The sequence below is a fragment of the Suncus etruscus genome, chromosome 9, assembly GCF_024139225.1.
Source record: "Suncus etruscus isolate mSunEtr1 chromosome 9, mSunEtr1.pri.cur, whole genome shotgun sequence".
NCBI classification, from domain to species: Eukaryota; Metazoa; Chordata; class Mammalia; order Eulipotyphla; family Soricidae; genus Suncus; species Suncus etruscus.
In genome coordinates this window covers 83,791,646-83,815,933 of record NC_064856.1, presented here as the reverse complement: position 1 = coordinate 83,815,933, position 24,288 = coordinate 83,791,646, and the positions used below count along the sequence as shown (strand labels likewise).

The window sequence follows — 24,288 nt, the reverse complement described above, 5'->3', positions numbered from 1 at the left end:
ATGGTTGTATACACTTAGTAGGTCTAGGAATTTCTCAATAGTGATGTATGTCCTTGACAGTTGACTATTCATCAGGTTTTCTTCCTGGGTCTCTGGGACCCCAATAATTCTTATGTTGTTTCTATTGAGTTTATCCTAGAGTTCTGTTGTTGTCAGTTTGCTATTTTTTTTATAATAATTATTTTTATTTTGACCAAAGTGGATTACATATCTTTCACAGTAATGTTTTAGGTATATATTAACATTGAATCAGGGGAATTCCCATCACCAAAGTTGTCCTCCCTCCACCCCCTGTTCCCAGCTTGCATCCCATATCCCCCTCTCCTCCCTTACCCCTCCACCCCTGGCTGCTAGTATAAGTGGTCCCCTCTGTGTCTAGCTTGTTGTAGATTGGGTATCAATTCTTTTGGCTTTGGCTTTGGATTTGGTGTGTGTGTATATGTGGGTTTTTTGGTGGTTTTTTTTTTTGGTTTTTGGGCCACACCCATTTGACGCTCAGGGGTTACTCCTGGCTATGTGCTCAGAAATTGCCCCTGGCTTGAGGGGACCATATGGGATGCCGGGAGATCGAACCGTGGTCTGTCCTATGCTAGCACTTGCAAGGAAGACACCTTAACTCTAGTGCCACCTTCCCGGCCCCTGGGGGGGGGGTGGGTTTGGGTCACACACGGCCTCGCTCAGGGGTTACTCCTGCTCAGAAGTTGTCAGATAAGGGGCTAATATCCAAAATATACAGGGCACTGACAGAACTTTACAAGAAAAAACATTTAATCCCATCAAAAAATGGGGAGAAGAAATGAACAGACACTTTGATAAAAAAGAAATACAAATGGCCAAAAGGCACATGAAAAAATGCTCCTCATCACTGATCGTCAGAGAGATGCAAATCAAAACAACGATGAGATACCATCTCACACCACAGAGATTGGCACACATCACAAAGAATGAGAACAATCAGTGCTGGCGGGGATGTGGAGAGAAAGGAACTCTTATCCACTGCTATTGGGAATGCCATCTAGTTCAACCTCTATGGAAAGCGATACGGAGATTCCTCCAAAAACTGGAAATTGAGTTCCCATTCTACCCAGCTATTCCACTCCTAGGGATATACCCTAGGAACACAAGAATACAATACAAAAACCCCTTCCTCACACCTATATTTATTGCAGCACTATTCACAATAGCCAGGCTCTGGAAACAACCAAGATGCCCTTCAATAGACGAATGACTAAAGAAACTGTAGTACATATACACAATGGAATATTATGCAGCTGTCAGGAGAGATGAAGTCATGAAATTTTCCTATACATGAATGTACGTGGAGTCTATCATGCTGAGTGAAATAAGTCAGAGGGAGAGAGAGAGTCACACAGAATAGTCTCCCTCATCTATGGGTTTTAAGAAAAATAAAAGTCATTTTTGCAACAATCCTTAGCGACAATGAGAGGAGGGCTGGAAGTTCCAGCTCACTTCATGAAGCTCACCACAGAGTGAGTGCAGTTATAGAAATAACTACACTGAGAACTACCATAATCATGTGAATGAATGAGGGAACTGGAAAGCCTGTCTAGAGTACATGTGGGGGTGGGGTGGGATGGAGGGAGATTTGGAACATTGGTGGTGGGAATGTTGCACTGGTGAAGGGGGTTGTTCTTAACATGACTGAAACCTAATCACGATCATATTTTTAATCAAGATGTTTAAAGAAAAAATATAAAAACTGAAAGAAAAAAAAAGTCGCTCCTGGCAGACTCAGGGGTGGACCATATCGGATGCCGGGATTCAAACCACCAAAATTCTGCATGCGAGGTGTAAACGCTTTACTTCCATGGTATCTCTCCGACCCCGTTTTTGTTTGTTTGTTTGTTTGTTTGTTGTTTTTTGTTTTTGTTTTTTTTTTTTAGGACTTTTTTCCAGCCTCTTCTCTTGTATGGAGACGTTATGCAGCTCATCTTCTTTATCACTGATTCTGTCCTCAGAATCTGTTACTTACTCTGCTGGTGAAGCTTTCCAGTGAGGTTTTCATTTCACCTACCATGTTTTTTAGCCCTGATATTTCTGTTTACATTTTTCTCATTTCTACTCTTGTCTTCCGGGCCATAAGTTCATTGAACATTTGTAACATTTTCCTCTAAAGTCCTGATCAAAAATGTTATGCATATGGCAGGTGTTGGTTGGTTTTGCACAACTAGCTTCTTCAATCACAAGGTGTGTTGTGGTTCTGCATTGTTTTTCCCAATATAAACTTTGATGTACAGTACTCTTAGTAAGTGTTGTACAGTTCTTTGGAACTAATGCACAGCCATGGAGCAAAGCAGAGTGGCTGTTCTCTTGCTGTTCTCACACTGATGAGTTCAGGCTGAGGATTTTCCCTTTTTAAGTCTCACAACACTGCCTTGGGCACCACCAAACAAACACCCCATTCTTGGAAATTCTATCTTTAGTTTTTTGAAAAATCACCATACAGTTTTTCAAAGAGGCTGAATCAGATAACATTTCCACAAATAGTGAATGAGAGTTCCATTTTCACCATATCCTTGCCAGCACTGGCTTATTCCAGACTATTTGAAGTAGCCCATTCTCACTGGGGTGAGGTGCTATCTCATTGTTGATTTGATTTGCATTTCCCTGATAATATGAACATTTTTATATGCCCATTGGCCTGATAGCTTTCTCTGTAAGGTAATGTCTGTTCAACTTCTCTTCCAATTCATTTTGATGGAGTTGTTTGCTTTTTGTTGTTGAGTTTTGTGAATGCTTTATTTATATGGATATTAGCCCTCTTTCAGATGCATGATATGCAAGTATTTTCTTTTTTTCTTTTTCTTTAATAATTTTAATTGAATCTTCATGAGATAACAAACTTGTTCGTGATTGAGTTCAATTATACAATGCCCAACACTGAATCCATTCATCAGTGCACAATTTTTGCTACCTAAACCTCCAATTTGATTCCCTTCACCCTTCCACTACCCTTCCTCCTGTATGCTTCTATGACAGATACTTTTCTTCTTTCTATCTCTCCCTCTCATTTTTCCTTTTTTTCTTTTTAAACACACTGTGTTTTGCAAATTGGTTTCCAAAGGAGTATCATACATATCACTTTACCTCCTTTCAGCACTTCGTGCTTTTCCAGAGTGATCATTCCCAACTATTATTGTTATGATGGTCTTTTCTCTACCCTAACTTTATTCCCCCACTCTTGGGGCGGGGACTGGTCATTTTGGTCCTTATTTCTATTGTCTTTAAGTATTATTACTATGCTATAATATATATATATATATATATATATATATATATATATTATTTTTTTTTTTTGGTCACACCTGGCAGCGCTCAGGGGTCACTCCTGGTTTTAGGTTTAGAAATTATTCCTGGCAGGCTTGGGGGACCATATGGGATGCCGGGATTTGAACCACCGTCCTTACGCATACAAGGCAAATGCCTTACATCCATGCTATCTCTCCAGCCCCTACTATGATATTTTTTTTAATGTCCCTTAAATGAGTTTGATTATTCTATTTCTATTCCTCTGACTTATTTCACTCAACATAATACTCTCCATATCCATCCATGTATAAACAAATTTCATGACTTAATTTTTCCTAACAATTTCATAGTATTCCATTGTGTAGATTTAACATAGTTTCTTACTCATTCATCTGCTCTCAGGCATTGTAATATCTGTTGTGATTTCTCACCTTTTATTTCTGGTTTATTAAGATTCTTTTACTTTGTGAGCCTTGCTAGTGGCTTATTGATTTTGTTGGTTTTTTTTTTCTTTTCTTTCTTTCTTTTTTTTTTTTTTTTCAAACAAGCTCTTGGTTTCATTGATCTTTTGGATTGTTTTAGGGGGATTCCAGTTAATTTCTGCTCCAAGTTTTATTATTTCCTTCCTCTTACTGCTTTGGGCTCCTTTTCATCATTTTCATTTCTCCAAGTTAAATGGTCAAATTATTTATGCGGGCCCTTCTTTCATGATGAATGCTTGCATAGCTACAAACATTCCTGTAACATTTTTTTTGCTGTATCCCACAAGTTCTGGCAGGGATCGTCTTCATTCTTATTTGTTTCCAGGAATCATTTACCAGTAATTTCCTCTTTCATTTCCTCTCTCACTCGCTGTTTGTTCAGTAACAGATTATTTCATTTCTAGGTATTTGAGTTTGTTGCTCTTTCTATTTTTAATTGACTTATTTTAATGCATCATTTTGAGAAGATAGTTGGTATGATTTCTGTCCCCTTGACCATGTGGAGGTATGATTTGTGTCCTAGCATGTGGTCCATGTTGGAGAGTGTCCCTTGTAATTTGGAGAAGAATGTGTATTCAGATTTTTGATACTTACTTTTTTTTTTAGTTTTTGGTTTTTGGGCCACACCCAGTAACACTCAGCGGGTTACTCCTGTTTATGCACTCAGAAATTGCTCCTGGCTTGGGGGACCATATGAGATGCCAGGGGATTGAACCACAGTCCATCCTAAGTTAGCATGTGCAAGGCAGACACCCTACTGCTTGCACCACCGCTCTGGCCCCTGATATTTACATTTTTACTAGCACGTTCATGTCATTCTTTATATTATTGACTTCCTAGTAAATGTTCAATTTTAATGTGTATTTCTTCATTTCATAGAGATGTTAAGTGAGTATTACTTTTAGTTTCTAGTTCCCAAGTGTATATTTCTTTTCTTGCCCAGTGCATTGACAAGGTTCTTTTGTGCAGTATTGGATAGTAATGGCTATAGTTTGTATCCTTCTGCCAGGAGTGATCTTTGAGCACAGAGCCAGGTATTGCCCCAAAACAAAAAAATATTTCTCATTCTTATTAGGCAGAGTTTTGAGATCACTCCCAAGATTACCACCTTGCCTGTGTATCCTCTGAGTAACAGTTGCTTTTTTTGATTATCTGTAGGGATCTAACAAGATACAGTCCTATGCTAGGACTAGGTCAGATGGCAAAGGTAAACAGGTGTTACAGATATTATAAAAAGGATCCCAAATTACTTGAATTTGACTAATCCTTAATCACAAGATTAATTATGCCCAGTCAGGAGAGTGCCTAAAGGAAACCGGATCTTGTAGAAATCAGAGACTAGAAAGCATGATCTCCTATTTGCCCTGAATCTACAGACTGCATGTTGTGAGGAGCAGATTGTGACATGAAGTGGCAAGTGGCTTCCAGCAGCTGAATTAAACTGGATTTTGCCAACAGACAGCTTGGAAGAGCAAAGTAGCTCCATTTTACGACATGATAGGGTCACCAAAAAAAAAAAAAAAAAGAAGAAAAGAAAAGAAACTAATGCTCTGAGTTGAGATTCCAGTTCACTCATGCTCTGACTTCTAACTGACAAAAACTATGAAAGAATGTGTTTTAAGCTGCTAATATTACAGCAATAAAAATGAGATAATTTTTATGATCGCAGATACATTGTTTCCCCCCTTTTTAGTATTTAAAATGAATGTTTGAAGCTGTGTTACTAGTTGCACAAAATTTGATATATAATAGCTATAATGTGAATTTAACATTGCAAGAAATTCTCCATCGCTTCTGCAAATGCTATTTTTTTACAATTTATTTTGCATTATTTGAGTAGTGCTATTCTAGCTTGCTTTTCTGTATATACATTATTAAGATTTAACTCATAGACCTGATTCTGGTTTTTTTTTTCCTTCTTTCTGTTTTTGTTTATTTGTGGTGGTGGTTTCTGGTGGGTGAGGAGGTCTGGACAGGCCTTACTTGTGGGGAACTGGGGTGGAGCGATGCACAAGGGGGTAAGGTGAGGGCATCATTGGGAATGCTGCCTAAGATTCTTTTTGGAGGGTCCTAGAGGGGCTGAACTGGGGATCCCATTCATGACCTCAAGCTTATAAAGCAAGCATTCTGTTCCATTGTGTGTTATCCCTGCATGTTATATTTTTTTAAATCTTGTCATTATTTCTCTTTTTTTTTCTTTTTGTTTTTTTTTGGGGGGGGGGCCTCACACCTGGCAGTGCTCAGGGGTTACTCCTGTGCTCTCTGTGCTCAGAAATCACTCCTGGCAGGCTCAGGGGACCATATGGGATGCCAGGATTTGAACCACCGTCCTCCTACATGCAAGGCAAATGCCCTACCGCTGTGCTAGCTCTCTGGCGCCTCTTTCTCTTAGTTTCTTTCATCTTAATGCATTTGCTACTATTTTTGAGTTTAAGTATGCTGTTTCTATTTTGTTCTCATCTATATAGGTATTCATCTTTTTATTCTTCTGAAATTCTTTTAATTTAATTCTAATTTTTTTTTTTTTGGTTTTTGGGCCACACCCGGTAACGCTCAGGGGGTTACTCCTGGCTATGTGCTCAGAAGTTGCTCCTGGCTTGGGGGACCATATGGGACACCGGGGGATCGAACCGCAGTCCGTCCAAGGCTAGCGCAGGCAAGGCAGGCACCTTACCTTTAGCGCCACCGCCCGGCCCCCTAATTTAATTCTAATTTTAATTCATTAAAGATTAATTAACCTTTTCAAAAAATTCTTTAAATTTTTAGTGCTTTCCCTAAAGATTAAATTATGAATCTTTCACTTAGTTACAGTCTGTTATAAATTAGTATTTTCACTGCTTCTTGGCTATGAAAGACTTTAGATTACTTTTCTTTGTTTTGTTTTGTTTCTTTGACCACACCCGATGATGTTCAGGGGTTACTTCTGGCTATGCACTCAGAAATCACTTCTGACTTGGGGGACCATATGGGACACGGGGGTTTCAAATGCCTTACCACTCCAGCCCGGCTTTTAGATTACTTTTAACTTTAATTACACTTCCCTTCTGTCTTTGTTGTTTTATAGTTTTTTTTGTCATTCGGATTTTCATCATTTTATATCCGGAAACATTATTATTATTTATATTCATTATCATTTTAAACACCTTTGAATTAACTTTCTGTTAATCCATCATTTTTGCTGGTAACCCACCATCTTTATGCTTCTATCTGCGATGAATTTTCTTTTTACTATTTCATTTTCCTCCTATGCTTATTAGACCTGGTAATACTAGGGAATCAGAGCTCTACTGCTGAATTTTCTGGATATTTTTGATCTAAAATATATTTTATTTTCACTTTATATTATATAGATACAGAATTTAACCAACAGGAATTTTTGTTTTTCTTTGAGGATCCTATTCCTTTTTTTTTTTTTCCATTGAGAATTTAGCTGTCAGTCCCAGCTATGGTTTCTTTGAAGGTTATTATGTGCCTTTTCCCTTCTCTGCTTTTAAGAAATTTCTTTGTCTTTGCTTTTCAGCAGCTTTTCAAAGATGTGCTCACATATTTATATTTTTCCTAATGATTATCTTCCATGGGTTGATTGACTCTGTAGTTGAAGTTTTTTCAATTTTGTAAAATTTAGTCTGCATACCACCAAACCATCCAGCTTGATGAGCTTCATGCTTATCCCTCCCTCACCTTCAAGTTCTCTCTATTGTGAGATTCTCTAGAAGCCTTAAATTTTTGTTTTTGTTTCTTGTGGTTTTTTTGTTTTTGTCTTTGGGTCACACCCAGCAGGGCTCAGGGGTTACTCCTGCTCTGCATTGAGAAATTGCTCCTGGCAGGCTCAGGGGACCAATGGGACGCTCGGAATAGAACCCAGGTCCATACTGGGTTGGCCGCATACAAGACAAACGCCCTACCATTGTGCTATTGCTCCAGCCCCTGAATCTTCTATTACTTAGATTTCCTAAATGTTTTCAGCAAAAAGTTTGATCCAGCAACTTGATAGGTCATTGCTAGAAATGAATCTTTTTACTTTATATTTTTCAACTTTTGTTTTGTTTTATTTGTTTTAGGGCCACACCTGGTCACACTCGGGTTACTCCTGGCTATGTGCTCCTGGTTTGGGGGGACCATATGGGATGCTGAGGGATCAAACCGCGGTCCTAGGTTAGCGCATGCGAGGCAAATGCCCTATTACTTGCACCACCGCTCTGGCCCCTATTTCTCAAGCTAGACTAGATGTACTTATTATCCATTCTTAATAATAGAAACTTACAAATGTGAAAAATTCAAATTAAAGACCTCCTACAATATGAATCGAAACTGATCACCTTTATTTTCCACTAAGAGATTAAGCAAAAACTCTTGACAATATCAATTAAGGGAACTTGACAACATCAGTTAAGGTTTTTGTTGTTTTGTTTTTTGTTTGTTTTTGTTTTTCAGTCACACCTTGTGATGCTCAGGGATTACTCCTGGCTATGCCCTCAGAAATCACTTCTGTCTTGGGGGACCATATGGGACACTGGGGGATTGAACCTAGTCTAGCACAGGCAAGGCAGACACCTTACCACTTGTACCACTGCACTGGCCCCTATTTTTGTTTTTACTTTTATTTTTTTTAAATATGTAAAATATATTAAGAAAAAAAGGTATTTTCTAAAGTTTGTATTGTAATGTTGAAAAATATTGCAGATCTCATTGATGGCCACTTTCTCCTATTCTATTTAGTGCCATTGTTTTCCCTGTTGAGAATTGGCCAGTTCAGTGCTTCAGAGATCAAAAGCACTGAAGTACTTTTCAGATTGTATTTTTCTGGCTAGCACAGATGGATTGTATTTCTTAGATTTTGATTTTTTGTTACTTCATAATTTAATTTGTGTGTATGTGTATGTGTGCATTTGCAGAGGGTGCCCGAGAAGAAGACCTAGATGCTGTGGAAGCTCAGATTGGTTGCAGGCTTCCTAATGATTATCGATGCTCCTATCGTATCCACAATGGACAGAAGTTAGTGGTTCCTGGGTAAGCTATTTACTCTTTTGGTTATTTTTTTTTTTTTGTGGTCATGGGAAGAACTTTCCTCAGTGGTGCTTAAGGGTTTAGACATTGGCTACCAATATTCAGCATGGTAGTGTTTACCTGACGGTATGTGCTCAGGCTTAGCCCTGTAAGGGGCAAGCAGACCCACTCCAGAGACATAGAGGGCTGGACATGCAGACTCATGGAAGCCACACATTCTGCCCTTTGAGCTATCTCTATAGCTCAGTTTTGGTTATTTTTAATGACAAGTTATTTTGTAGGATGAAAATAAGTTGAATTTATAGTTACTCATTATTTGTTTAGCACTGTCAAAGATTGAACCCAGTCTTTTTCTTTCAAGGCATGCTCTCTACCACTAAACCACATGTGACCTTTGTAGTTACTCTTACAGATAAAGTATAGGAATTTCTTCTTTCTCCATATAGCAGTTCATTAAGGCAAAATCTTAAGCATAATTTTTATTTTACCAATATAAATGTTATTCAAACTATCTACAAAGGTATTATTATAAATCAAAATGAAATCTGATTGGAGTGGGTCTATGTACAGATGTATATGGGTATATTTTAACTGAAACAGGTGAGAAATCAGGTATAATCTTTAACTGAATGGTCTGTCTTAAATTTCCTTTTAGAAAATAGTATTAATCGTGGAGTGTTTTTTCGTTTATTTTTGTGCCGCACCCAGCAGTACTTAGAACTTACTCCTGACAGTCTTGAGGGAGGGACCATATAGGGCACTGGAGGATGTGTGTATGTGTGTGTCAAACCCAAGTTAGACCATGTGCAAGGAAAACACCCTACCTGCTGTGTTATTTCTCTAGTTCTGAATACTTTTCTTTTTTTAAGCATACCTTTTAGTAGAGGTCAAATTCACAGACTTAAAAACTAATTTGAATGGGTCTACTCCTTTTTCTTTTTTAGGAAATTAAGTTATTTTAGAGTCATTACACTATGAAAGTTGTCTAAATTTAGAGTGAACTTTGCATAATTCTCACTGTAACTTGGTATCTTTTTGGAAACCTGCAAATTCATATATATCTGTGAGGCTATGTTATTCCATATCTGGGTTGAGTATTTACACGAAATCTTGGAAGTATTTGTATACTCAGCTTACAAGGTAGTATTTAGAAATATAATAATGGTCTGAGTGACTTTTGTTTTTTGTTTTGTTTTGTTTTTAATCAAACTCAAGTTGAAGAATTGTTACATTTCTGAAGCTAACAGGAGAGAATTTTACTAGCAGAGTTGTAAAGAATTGTTTCCCAGATTGATGTGACTTAACAGTTCATTTCGGTACAGAATTTTGAAGTATCCTCAGCCCACCTAGGAGAGGAATCTTTTCAAGGACTACACCCCATATTGTTTTCATACATATTCAAGAAGAATTTGGATCATCTGTCCCAAGTTTGTGAAAGTTGAACAACTTTTAGACTGATTTACATTTATCAGGCCAGGTAGGATAGTGTAAGCTAAAAGCTGAGTTTATGTAAAGACTACAGGGAGAATTTACTTTTTAAATTATTAGTCATTTATTGCATACTTAGCAAAACAGAGAATATCCTGGTAAATATAATCTTGAATAAGCAAGATTTTTAATTTTTGACCTGGTGATGCTCAGGGTTAATTCCTTGCTGTGTACTCAAGTACTCCCCTGGCAGTGCTTAGGGACCATATATGATGCCAGGGATTGAACGTAAGTTGGTTGAGTGCAAGTCAAGAACCCTGCCTGCTGTCCTATCTCTCTGTCCCAGAAGCAAGATTTTTTGTTTGTTTTGTCTGTGGACCACAACCACCAATGCTCAGGGTCTCCTTGCTCTATACTCAGGGATCATTCCTGGTATGCTTAGGGGATTTGTATGGGGTGCTGGGATAAAATGTGGGTTAGCCATGTGCAAGGCAAATACTATGCTTATACTATTGCTCAGGTCCTCCACAAGCAAAATTTTAAAATGCTGACATTTAGGGGCCGGAGCAGTGGCGCAAGTGGTAGGGCACCTGCCTTGCACATGCTAGCCTAGGACGTACTGCAGTTCTATCCCCCAGTGTCCCATATGGTCCCTCAAGCCAAGAGCGATTTCTGAGTGCATAGCCAGGAGTAACCCTGAGCGTCACTGGATGTGGCCCAAAAACAAACAAAAAAATGCTGACATTTAGACACTTAGGAATCAAATTCATGGCCTTGTATCACACACATATGGCAAATACTCTACCACTGATCACATCCCTGGCCTAGGAGTTTGAATTTAATATATAAAAGGAGTAGTACTTAGAGAGGGAATTGGTTTATAATTTATAGGCGAATCTGTTCTTGTAAAGTTGTAATTTTGAAATTGTTATTCCTCAAAAAGATGAAGCATATCTGTTTGGTACGGCAATTGATTAACTGTTGAGTCTGTATTCTCAGGTTATTGGGAAGTATGGCGCTGTCGAATCACTATCGTTCAGAGGATTTGTTAGATGTTGATACGGCTGCTGGAGGCTTCCAGCAGAGACAGGGACTAAAGTACTGTCTCCCTTTGACGTTTTGCATACATACTGGTTTAAGTCAGTACATAGCAGTAGAAGCTGCGGAGGGCCGAAACAAAAATGAAGTTTTCTACCAATGTCCTGTAAGTAGCAAATGTGTTTGAGGTTTTAAGATATGTTGTAATGAGCATATAAGTGTGTGCATTTAGTATGTAGATGGATAGAGAGAATTCTGCAGTTTAATTATAGACTTATCTAGCCAGAAGGTGCTAGAAGAGATTTTACCACTACACTAACACTGCACACACAGCTGAAAATTGTAATAAGTCACTTTAAATTAAGGAAAATGAGGGCCCGGAGAGATAGCACAGCGGCGTTTGCCTTGCAAGCAGTTGATCCAGGACCAAAGGTGGTTGGTTCGAATCCCGGTGTCCCATATGGTCCCCCGTGCCTGCCAGGAGCTATTTCTGAGCAGACAGCCAGGAGTAACCCCTGAGCACCGCCGGGTGTGGCCCAAAAACCAAAAAAAAAAAAAAATTAAGGAAAATGAATGAGTTTTTGCTTAAGTGACTATTGTATACATTTATAATTTAAAAAAAATTAGCTTTGAATTTCTTTTAATTCAAATTCTTAGTATAGTAGAAGCATTTGAAGGTTTATCTTTAGTATATATGAGTTTTGAAAAAATATGAACCTATTTAAACAGAACTTTGGTATTATTTTAATGTATTTCAGAATTTATGGTATTTTGTTTTGTTTTGCTTTGTGGTTCTGGGGATCAAACCCAAGCCTCACATTTGCAAGGACATAGCTAGCTACCTCTGAACCATAATCCTGACCCATCCCAAACTTTGATTTTATTTTTATTTCTTCAGCTCTCAGTAATTTTATATATGTTGAGTTTTAGTTGAGTTTTATGTTTGCCTAGATGTTTACTATCATATTTTCCAGCATATAAGACGACTGGGCTTTTAAGACAACCCCACTTAATTTTACATTAAAACATAGGTTTAGGCCTATATTCGCTGTATAAGATAGAACGTTCCTGTGCTGCAACTGTATGTACCACAGTGAGCCAGTCACAACAAGCAAAGTTTCTAAGGTTATACTGTAATAGACTTCCTCTCTGACTCTGGCCAATCTGAGCAGGCTTTTTACAGTGTAGATTCGGGTCCAGAACATCGCCTAATTTGCATTCATAAAAAGCCTGCTTGGAGTGGCTGAGTTAGAGAGGTGGTCCGAGCAGCCTTGCAGTGATTGGTACAGGATCAAGTTGGAAAATTCGTTTTGTGGCAATATCCAGACAATTTTCATTTAGCGGCATATCAAAACGTTTTTTGGGATATACTCGGCATATAAGACGACCCCTGATTTTCGGTTGACTTTTTTTTTTTTTTTCATTTCAAAAGTCGTCTTATACGCCAGAAAATACAGTATTTAATTTAGGAGTGGAATAAAAATAGAAAATATTTTTCATACTAACCCGAAATACTTGATTCTTAAATTTAAAGTATTTGAAGTGCTTCCATTCTGAAGATTTTTCAAAGTTTCATCCTCTTATTATGTTTGACTTAATACTTCTGTGGGGTTGTTGTCTAATAACTTGGTTTCTCAATTTACTAATAGAAGTGACTAATTTAGAATGTTCAGATTGTGTTGGCTATGAATCCAGAGTCCGTCCTTCTAAAAGGACTTTGTCAAAATTTTATTGCCAAAACTAAGCTTTCTAATTCTTTTCATTGTTGGAAAGAACCTGCCACTTTTCTAAGAGCTTTATAGAAAGGGTCTGAAAATAGAAATCATAAAAGTGAAACTAAAAAGCATGAGGAATGTTGAAGTATTTGGTTACAACACATTTTATTTTATTATTTACCTTGTTTCTAGGGGTGAAAATGGATAATGAACAGTGAATAATTGAGTTAAAAATACTTTTCTCAATTACAATTTTCTCTTTCTTATATAGGATCAAATGGCTCGGAATCCAGCTGCTATTGACATGTTTATCATAGGTAGGGGAAAAATGTATGTTTTTCCTTTTTCTTCTGTTGGGAAATAAAATACTCCACCCTATTTTTTTCATAAGCCATAAGAAATTTAAGTTTTCTTATGTATTTGATTGCATAAAATAGATAGAATTATTTTTTAAAATACACTGAAAATAGTTTTAAAATATACAAAACTGTACCTCTCCCATAAATTTTATGGAAGGTATGGAATTTTAATGACATTTTCATGTGACTTCTTTTTTTTTTTTTTTGGTTTTTGGGTCACACTGGCAGCGCTCAGCGGCTACTCCTCACTCTACACTCAGAAATCGCCCCCTGGCAGGCTTGGGGATGCATATGGGATGCTGGGATTCCAACCACCATCCTTCTGCATTCAAGGCAAACGCCTTACCTCCATGCTATCTCTCCAGCCCCTTCATATGACTTCTTAATTTCATGCTATGGGTAGTGATTATTTAAATATAGTTATGAAACACTTTTTTAGAATAGGTCATTACTAGATATTAAAAAAAAAACCTGCTATAGTCTGATGTCCTTAAAATTTTAAAGATGTATATACCCTCAGACTCAATTTTAAATTGTTACCTTCTATCATTCCCTTAAGGGAATAACAAGATGCTCTAAGTTTAGCATCTCATTTTTAGCCTGGCAGAGTGCAAGAATTAGGTTAATAGAAACAAGATGACAAAGAAAATCATTGAACAACATTGATTAAGGAACTAATTTATACTTGCCACTGAGAGGTACTGACAGTAAATAATGGGTATATGAGATAGTTAGATTTTTTTTTTCCAAAAAAATGATGTAAATATTTTTTGATCTGGACACTGTTATAGATATTTGGGTTGTTTTCATTTTCTGTTTTTCCTTCTGTGAGCTGGTCACTGAGACCATGGAGGACCTCTTTATACTTAAATCTGCTTTGGTGCAACTGGACTACTTTGAAACTGGCCTGGTACCAGAACACCTCTATTATATTTAGAGTGAACCTGAATGAGCACAAAGTTCTGCAGAATTTTGTGCATTTGTCAGAATGTACCTGGAGCAGGCATATACCCTGATCACCTGAGAATAAGGTGATTCTTATTTTCAAAAAGAGAAATCTTAGTTCCTGTAGATTTTAGTTTGGGGGCCAAACCCAGACACCCAGCAGTTCTCTGGGGTTATTCCTGGCTCTGTAATCAGCCTCAGTGACAATTTGGGGTTCTATGAATCAAACTCAGGTGGCTGTTTTCCAGGCAAACACCACACCCGGTGTACTATCACTCTAGCTGCCCTGTAGTTCTTGTAGACATAGCTGTATTTGCCTTCGGTTCATTATATTTCTTATGCTATAGAATAATAGAAAACTTTTTTTAATGTTTAATTGTTCTAATGTTTAAATGTTTTATTTTGGGGAAAAGGGGCACAACAGGCTGTTCAGAGAGCTTTCTCCTGACTCTGTGCTCAGGAATTACTCCTAGTGGGCTCAGAGGAACTTTATGGGGTGCTACGACTTGAACCTGGGTCTGCCACATGAAGGCAAGCACTACTATTTCTCCAGAATCAAGACTTCGTTTTCTTGACATGTTAAATTTTTAGATCTGTATTTAATTGTAAGAGTCAAAAGTGATTTGAAGGCAGTTAAATATTCCCTAGTTGGGAAACCAGAGCAGTAATACAGCAGGTTTGTTTACAGTCAGCCCAGGTTGGATTCTTGGTTCCCCATATGGACCCCCAAATTTATAAGGAGTGATTTCTGAGTACAGAACCAGGAGTAATCCCAGGACATTGCTGTTTATAACCCAAAGCAAAACAAAACAAAAGCAAAAACAAGATTCTCTAGGGTAAATAAGAGATAAAAAATGATGTGAACAGGGGCCAGAGAGATAGCATGGAGGCAGGACGTTTGCCTTGCATGCAGAAGGACAAAAGGATGATTTGAATCCGGCATCCCATATGGTCCCCCAAGCCTGGCAGGAGCGATTTCTGAGCATAGAGCCAGGAGTAACCCCTGAGCACTGCCGGGTGTGACCCAAAAACCAAAAACCAAAAAAAAGAAATGATGTGATCTAAGACTGGTAAAATAGAAATATTTATAATATTGATAGCATCCTTTTAAACATCGAGACATTTTTAATAATTTTCTTATTTCCTGAATATATTTGGCAAAACCATTTGTTCTCTTCCCTTTTTAATTCTGTTTCTTAGGTGCTACTTTTACTGACTGGTTTACTTCTTATGTCAACAATGTTGTATCAGGAGGCTTTCCCATCATCAGAGACCAAATCTTCAGGTACTTCACTTGAGGTTTTTGACTTGAAATAGTTTTTGGTTTTGTTTTGCCTCATGAAGCTGTATTGAGACTTACTCCTGGTTGGCTCGGGATCATAAAGGGTGTTGGGATTGAATCCAAGTCAGTTAGTTGCATGCAAGATAAGTGCCACTGTACTTCTGCTCTGGCCCCTTGAAATTATTTATATTTTTAAACATAGTTAGCATTTTATTTACAAAACACAAACTGGGACCATTTCAGTAACATTATAGATTGCATATATTTTCTTTAATTCCTTTTTTTGAGATAAACCATTTAATAAAACAAGAGATAAAAGTCAGATGCATGACTTTTTGGGTATACATAGCATACTGTGACTTTAAAGGTTGAAACACTTCCCTTTCATTCATTTATCACATATTTTAAATTTAGTTTATTTTATTATTTTTATTTTATTTATCTATTTTTAATAATTATTTAATCACCATGGCTACAAAGAGGTTCATAAGTGAGTCAGTCATTGAATTTACAGTACCCTTCACCAATGTAACTTTCTTTTTTTTTTTGTTTTTTTGTTTTTTTGTTTTTCGGGCCACACCCGTTAGATGCTTATGGGTTACTCCTGACTACGCGCTCAGAAATTGCCCCTGGCTTGGGGGGACCATATGGGACGCCAGGGGATCGAACCGTGGTCCTTTCCTTGGCTAGCGCTTGCAAGGCAGACACCTTACCTCTAGCGCCACCTCGCCGGCCCCCAATGTAACTTTCTTACCACCAATGTCCCTAGGATACAAAGGCCACGCATGGAATGGGAGAGATTATTCACCCAATACCCACCAAATAAGGGGCTAACATCTAAGATATACAAGGTACTGACATAACTTAACAAGAAAAAACATCTAACCCCATCAAAATAATGGAGAGAAGAAATGAATAGATATTTCCTCAAAGAAGAAATACATATGACCAAAAGGCACATGAAAAAAATGCTCTACATCACTAATCATCAGGGAGATGTAAATCAAAACAACGAGGTATCATCTCACACTACAGAGATTGGCACAAATCACAAAAAAATAAGAGCAGCCAGTGCTGGCAGAAGGAAAGGAACTCTTCACTACTGGTAAATGCCTTCTGGTCCAACTGTTCTGGAAAACAATATGGAGATTCCTCAAAAAACTGTAAAATGAGCTTCATTTGATCCAGCAATACCACTACTAGGGATATATCATAGGAACACAAAAACAAAATACGAAAATGCCCTCTGCACACCTATATTCATTGTAGCACTATTTATAATAGCAAGAATCTGGAAGCAACCCAAATGCCTGACAAAGAAAAATGGCTAAAGAAACTGTCGTACATCTACACAATGGAATACTGTGCAACTGTTAGAAAAAAATGAAGTCATGAAATTTGCCTATACATGGAAAGGCATTGTGACTATTATGCCTGAGTGAAAAGAGACAAAGTATAGTCTGAATGAAGAAAAATAAAAGACAGTGTGCAATATCCATAGATAATAGAAATGAGGGCCAGAAAGACCAGCAGTGATAATCTCTTACTGGGTTATTGAGATGTTATTGATAGGATAGAGTTAATAGTTTACAGCAACCTAAGTGGCTGAAGTGATGGATTAATTATACAGTAATGGCTTCTAGAATAAACATGTCATTCCATTTTTAATAATTTTCATTGTCCAAATTAAATACTGATTTATTATTGGGACTAATGGTCATTAGACTTCAACTGCTGTGCCTTAAGATTCCAAATATAATTTAAAGTTTTGATCTTATTTTTTTACCCCTTTGGTTTTTTGGGGTCACACTCAGAGGTGCTTAGGGCTTACTCTTGGCTGTGCACTCAGAAATCACTTATGATGGGCTCAGGAGACCATGTAGGATGCCAGGGAACAAACTTGGGTTGGTCCCATGCAGGGCAATTACCTTATTCACTATACTATCTTTCCAGCCCAAGTTGAAAGTTTTGACCATAAAGGTTAAACAGTTTCATGTTGTGTCTTTATTATTAGGATTGAATTAATTGATGTCTAAATGTTAAATTTTAATAATGACCTAGGTATGTCCACGATCCAGAGTGTGTAGCAACAACGGGAGATATTACTGTTTCAGTCTCCACATCATTTCTGCCAGAACTGAGCTCTGTGCATCCACCACACTATTTCTTCACCTACAGAATCAGGTGAGAATTTTAATGGCACTGCTTGTCAGCTAACAGAAGAATTTTTGGATAACAGATGTTGCCTCCTTTGAAATGACATCCAACACATATTAGACTGCATCTTGCTAAAGTACTGAGGAGGGTAGATGTGGAAATTTTCTCCAACATAGTATTTGTAAATAGTTGACTTTACGTTAATTTCTAAATTAAGTTCTTGCATTAATACTGTGCTGAAATTATTTTGCCAGGTACTTGTGAGTTGAATTGGTAAATTTTATTCATCATGTAAACTCTGTATTAGCATTGTGATGCATTTTAGAAACTTTCAAGTTGACCAAGATAAAAATTACCTGGTAAATTTCCTATCTGGCCTATCTGGTTTATCTGGTATATGCTTAATAATACTGGACATGATAGTAAATGTAAGATTTTATTAAATAAAGAAGATTAGCTTGAAGTACACAGTGCTTTGATTAAATAATCTATTGGTATTAGCTATTTAGAATACTTATTTTTGGATATGTTTTTAGATAGTAGATTCACATGTGTTTACTGGAATTTTAAGCATCATGGGATTTCTTTTCTTTTGGGCCACACCTGGCAGTGCTCAGGGCTTAATTTTCTTACTCTGCTCAAGAGATTGTTCCTGACAATCCTCAGTGACCATACACAGAGTCAGGGATTGATCTGGGCCAGTTGTATGCAAGCCAGGCCCTCTGCTCACTGTACTCTGTTCCACATTTTCTTGTAAACATGCTAGTATTTTAATATTGTTTATAGTTTTTGTACATTTGTTTGTGTTGTTTTGTTTTATTTAGATTGTTCCTAGGATTAAGATATGCCTAAAATAGTAATAAACATTTCCACATGTGTATGCAGTATTCACAAAGTAAGAGACAGTAAATTCCTAGAGAAAAGGGGGAATCCCACCACCACCACCCACCAAAAAAAAAAAAAAAAAGAGAAAATAAAATATGGGCAAAGATTCAGATGTGATCCCATTTCTTATGTAGTGACTTTTTTTAGGCTCTTTATGAATTAATGGAGAAATGGAAGGGTTACATAACCTTGCATCAAAAACAAAAGATTCAGCTTTTTTCTTTGCCATATGCTTTAGAAATTACTTGCATACAAAATCTTTATTTAAATAGCAAGAGGTTGCTGTCATCTTCATTTTATAACCTTTTCTTGCCCTTTCTATTGTTGATCCTTATACAGATCAAATGAGTAAATTAAATGAAAGCATTTTTTTTTTATGAATAAGACAAGCTAATCAGGTCAAATCTTTTGAGAACTGAATAGAAATAGGTTAACATGGACTGGTTTAGGTTTAATATAATATGATAATTTCTTCTAAATACTTTAGTACACACACACACACAGCTAACTCCTTTACCTTTTCTAGAATTGAAATGTCAAATGATGCACTTCCTGAGAAGGCTTGTCAATTAGATAGTCGCTATTGGAGAATAACAAATGCTAAAGGTGATGTAGAAGAAGTTCAAGGACCAGGAGTAGTTGGTAAGTACCTGTGATTTGGATACCAAGTGCTTCTAGAGAGGCATCTAATTGCTTTTGAAGAGCATGCATATTTGAACACAGCTTGGAAAGTGCATGATACAGCTAATAGATAAGAATGTATCTTTTTAATAGTTGTATATATGGTGTGGAAGATAAATATTCTGGGCTTTTATAACTGTAGTAGTTTGTTTTATAAATATAAATTTAAGGTCATTATTCTCTTCAGTAACACAAATTTTCTAAAATTATTGCAAGCTCAGTTATTCAAACTTTGTGGATTATCTTGGTTTTTGGACTCTTATTTTTATTGAATATAATTATCATTACCATATTCTATAGGCTTATAAGGCATAGGGGGAAAAGATAAAATAAATACCATAGTTTTTGAAATATTGAAATAAAATTAGTTTATAGTCTTCTTATTCAGTCATCCTAGCTACGATTGACATTTAAAAATTGACATTTAAAAACTGATTGTCTTAAATTATATCCTCAGTGTCCCAATATTTTTGGTGGGCTTTATGATAAAAGCATTTATTATATTTAAGTTATGTACTTCCATTATTTTACCTCAGGTTATATAAGATAATTTTAAAGTTGCCTAATTAATTATTGCTACGAACAGATGGAGTCATTTAAAGATATATTTCCTGAATTTGATATTGGAAATTTTATTTAAAACTTTGAGGTCAGGGTCAGGTGCCAAAATGGTAGCACAGTGCGCAGGACGTTTACAGTAGGTAGGACATTTGACTTTACACATGGCCAATTTGGGTTTGATCCCCCACATCCCATTTGGTTCCCCGAGCCTGCCAGGAGTAACCCCTAAGCAACTCTCTTTCCTGTCATTTTTAGTTTCCTTGTTATCTTTCTTAATGAGTACCATTTTGTTTGCACTTAATACAAGATGCCTCTTGTTTTATGTTTTAGTCTCTTACCAATCTACTTTTGCTTTGGGGCCACACCTGGCAGTGCTTAGGGCTTGTTTCTGACTTTATGCTCAGGGAATCATACTGAGCTCTTACTGAGCTCAGCCATATGCAAGGCAAGTACCTTGACCCCTGTCCCATCTCTCCAACCTCATGTTTTTTTAAAACATTTCCTATATGTGTGAGCTAGTTTTAGCACTTAAAAATATTACTTATGTGTTGAAGATGGTGTCTGCAATGCTTCAAAACATGTTGAAATAGAAAATATTGTTTTGGATTTCTTTTTATCTACTAGCTGTTCTTCCCTCAGTCCTCACCAACACATACTCTCACACGTGCATGTACCTACGCAGGCATGTGAGAATTTAGGGTATATCAGAACATATAAACATACTTATTCTGTTAATAATGTTACATTTCCTTTTAGATTGTTTTTCCAATTGCACATTTACATTAAGTACTTTTACTGTAATGAAAACCATTTTTATATTTTGGTTTATTTACTGTTTTCTCTGCAGGTGAATTTCCAATTATCAGCCCAGGTCGTGTATATGAATACACAAGTTGTACCACATTCTCTACCACATCAGGATATATGGAAGGATATTATACCTTCCATTTTCTCTACTTTAAAGACAAGGTTTTTAATGTCGCCATTCCCCGATTCCATATGGCATGCCCTACATTTAGAGTGTCTATAGCTCGATTGGTAAGTGAAATTTTCCTTTGGTAGTGATTTACATGACGCTGTATAATTTTCTAAATAAAGAGTCCTCAGAAAATAGCCAAACACTTATAAGTGTATTTATAGAACTCTAGATATTCTGAGGGATGGGGATGGAGATGGTACAGGAGATAGCAAATATGCGAAGCTCCGTATTCTAAAAATGATCTTTAGTTGCTGTATTTTTTTTCCATTTGTTTTTCAGTAGACTATTTTTAGAGTAGTTTTAGAGTCAATGTAAATTTGAATGGAAGGCACAGAAATTGTGCACATGCTATTTACTGCATAGACTGCTCAATCACTATTATCTCCTACTTAATGTTACAACTAATATATCTTCATTGAAACATTACCACTAAAGTTCATAGCTTAATAAGAATTTTCTGTATATATTTACATAGAAGTTACTATTTAATATATAGAATAGTTATTGTCTTTAAAGATTTGCTGTTTTCCAAAAGTAGTTCTATGGTATAATGAGAAACAGAGTAGGTCAGTCTTTAATAGCTTTACTATATTTAGTCCTTAAAAGCAATTTTTACATTTTTTTGCTATAAGTCACAATTTTATAAAAACAGTGCCAAGAGGTGTCTTGTTCAAGCTCACACTTTTTCTTTCCCTTGAACTTGTGTCTTTCTTGCATGTCTTTATCTCTTTGCTTGCTTGTTCTTTCAGGTTCATGTTCTCTTTTGAACACATACTCCTTTTCTTTTTTCCCCTCCTTGCATCATTTAAGTTTTGTTCAGTAAACTTCACTAAAACAAAAAAATAAAAAAATACTGCCAACATTCTGCAAAGATTATTACAAAGAGGGTTTAACAATAGGTGTATCAATTTCTCCTGGGATTGTTTTGGAAATTATGGAGGTGTATTTTAGAATCATAATCTTGGAACCAGGAATGTGGCTCATAGATTACATAGGTGTGAGGTTTGGGGTTTACTTTTCAGCCACTACATTTTTATTTTCTGCCACCCAACCCTTCCCAGGCCCCACTATTGTCTTAGTGGACCCTGAACACCACTGGGCTTTCCCAAAATGAAAAGAAATCTTGATTGTTAGAATTATTTTATCAGCAGACCAATCTTAAGGACTATATAAAAATAATTTTTAAAAGTTGTGAAGTTCTGAAAAATGTAATATAAATTGTATACCTAGCATATAGTTGACTTATAGGTGTAGAATATCCATAGAGTGCCTAGGACTCCTGGGCATGACTCCTGGGATGACACAGCCCTCATGGGTAGGTCTGAAATTGTCTGGAAAGAGCAACATGTTTGTGAGCTGAACATCCTTGCTTTTTGGAAAGAGAATGAGAGCACCTCAGGTCATTGTGCTTGTTACATGTCTGATAAAAAGAATCTACAGTCTGAATCTGCAGATTAGGTTTCTTCTCACTGTAGGAATGCTTTTTTTCTGTGCATTTTCAGCACTGGGAACTTGTCAATTCCCAGAAAAAATGGAAATGGAAAGTTTAAGTCTAGGTTGGGGGACGTATGGGACGCTGACGTGGGGTCAAACCACGGTTCGTCCTAGGCTAGCGTGGGCAAGACAGATGCCTTACTGTTTGCGCCACTGCTCCGGCCCCATATTTTTAATTAATTATATTTTTATTTAAAGCATTGTGATTTACAAAGTTACTCATATTTAAGTTTTAGACATACTGTGTTTCAGCACCAAACTCACCACCAGTGTCAGTCTTCCCCAACCAAAGTTCCTGGAATTTCCCTGCCCCAGCCTGCCAATATAATAGCACCTTTTTCAGTTTGGTTGGTAAAGTTTGGGTATCATGATTTCATTGTTGTTGACTATGATTTGAATTTTTGTTCTGTCCTTAACACTACTAATGTACCTGAGTCCCCTTGACCCTGTTTTATTCACATCTGTCTTTTTCCTCCTCAACTAAATTTCTTTCCTTGTTCTCACTATACTCTGGGGCCAAGGAGTATCCTGGTCAACTTTTTGTAAGTCTTCTATATATTTACTGAGTAGTCTTATTTTCCTGTTTTTTTGAGAGATAATTATTGAACTTTATAACTATAATTATAGTTATCTATTTTTCTTTTTAGTTTTCTTTTGTCTCATGTGTTTTAACAATTCTTATCACAGTACCAGTATTGTTTTTTTAATTGCGTAGCTGCTACACCGTCCACCAACATAGTACTAGACTTCTTCACTGTTATCTCAAATTCTCTCTCTGATTACTCCTTTCAGCATCCTCTGATCACATATATCTGACCATATATCAGTGTTGTTTCTATTGTGGGTTATCTGATTCCTTGATTTATTTCTTTATACTCTGCACGAGTGAGATTATCTTTTCTTTGACTCACTTCTCTTGGAATTATTTCCTCTAGTTCCATATGTGTACAGCAAATCGTAAGATCTAAACTCTTCTCATAACTGAGTATACTGGTATATGCCACTTTTTTCTACTCGTGTTATTGGGCACATGGGTTGTTTCTAGATCTTGGCTTTTGTAAGCAATGCTGTGATGAGCTTAGATGTATACATATGTCCTTTTAGATTAAAAGTATGGTGTTCTTGGGGTAGATGCCAGGAGTGGAATTGCAAGGTCATGTGGAAGCTATATTCTTAATCTATTTTGAGAAATTCCCACCCAAACTGTTTCCAAAGAGTCTGAATCAAGGAGCAATTCCATTTCAGAAGGACAAGTGTTCTATTAAATTCAGGGTCACCATCACTAGAATGTCATAGATAAACAAGGGCATAAGGAGACAAACATAAAAGCACTGTCTGGGTTTTAGGGTACCCTGAGAAGCCATCAGAGGTCTTACAAGGCAGGCCATTTATTCAATACAGTGTAACCTTCTCTCCCCTAGCCAGGCTCCCAACAAGTAGCCATTGTTTTACAGAAACACTAATCACAGTTAGCAAGCACATCAACAGTCAACATGAAGAGCAGTGTCTGGGTTTTTCCACGTAGCCAATCAATAGGCACCCTTAAAGTATAAAGTATCCATCATAACTTACTATTCTATTTTTGCCTACCTTGCCCTCTGCATCTGAAAGACCCTAAACTTATTCTTTGTTTTCCTGGGCATACATCCTTGGTGTATGTTTGCAGCTGCTATCTATTCCCCATCTATTCTTTTCTTTCCTGCTAATCTGTTCTTTCCTGGGTGCATGTTTGCAACTCACTATTTTCTATTTTATCCAGAGAGTAACCCAATCTTGGTGTTTTTCGGCAGGGGACTGATTTCCCACACATTAGCAGCAGATGAAAGTTCCTTTTTTTGTTGCAAGCTACACTCTGGCAGATGATGAAAATTTACACAATCTGCATATACTATAGCAAGAAAGTCTACAAACTATTTTTAGACTTCATGTTTTCCTCCCCATAAGACAAGCCATTATCTGGACTTTATTAACCAGCTTTGAAAAATAGTTTCTTTTTGGACATAAC

General features: G+C 36.8%; 1 protein-coding gene across 2 annotated transcripts in view; it reads left to right on the top strand.

Moving 5' to 3' along the window:
* Nucleotides 1-24,288, top strand: part of FBXO3 (F-box protein 3) — a 44,783-nt gene that overhangs the window by 14,044 nt on the left and 6,451 nt on the right. For both annotated transcript variants that reach the window (XM_049780088.1, XM_049780089.1), the window contains exons 4-10: nucleotides 8,648-8,762; nucleotides 11,187-11,391; nucleotides 13,212-13,257; nucleotides 15,445-15,529; nucleotides 17,588-17,710; nucleotides 19,095-19,210; nucleotides 20,658-20,848. In XM_049780088.1, coding sequence (XP_049636045.1) covers nucleotides 8,648-8,762; nucleotides 11,187-11,391; nucleotides 13,212-13,257; nucleotides 15,445-15,529; nucleotides 17,588-17,710; nucleotides 19,095-19,210; nucleotides 20,658-20,848 — 881 coding nt within the window. The remainder of the gene's footprint in view (nucleotides 1-8,647; nucleotides 8,763-11,186; nucleotides 11,392-13,211; nucleotides 13,258-15,444; nucleotides 15,530-17,587; nucleotides 17,711-19,094; nucleotides 19,211-20,657; nucleotides 20,849-24,288) is intronic.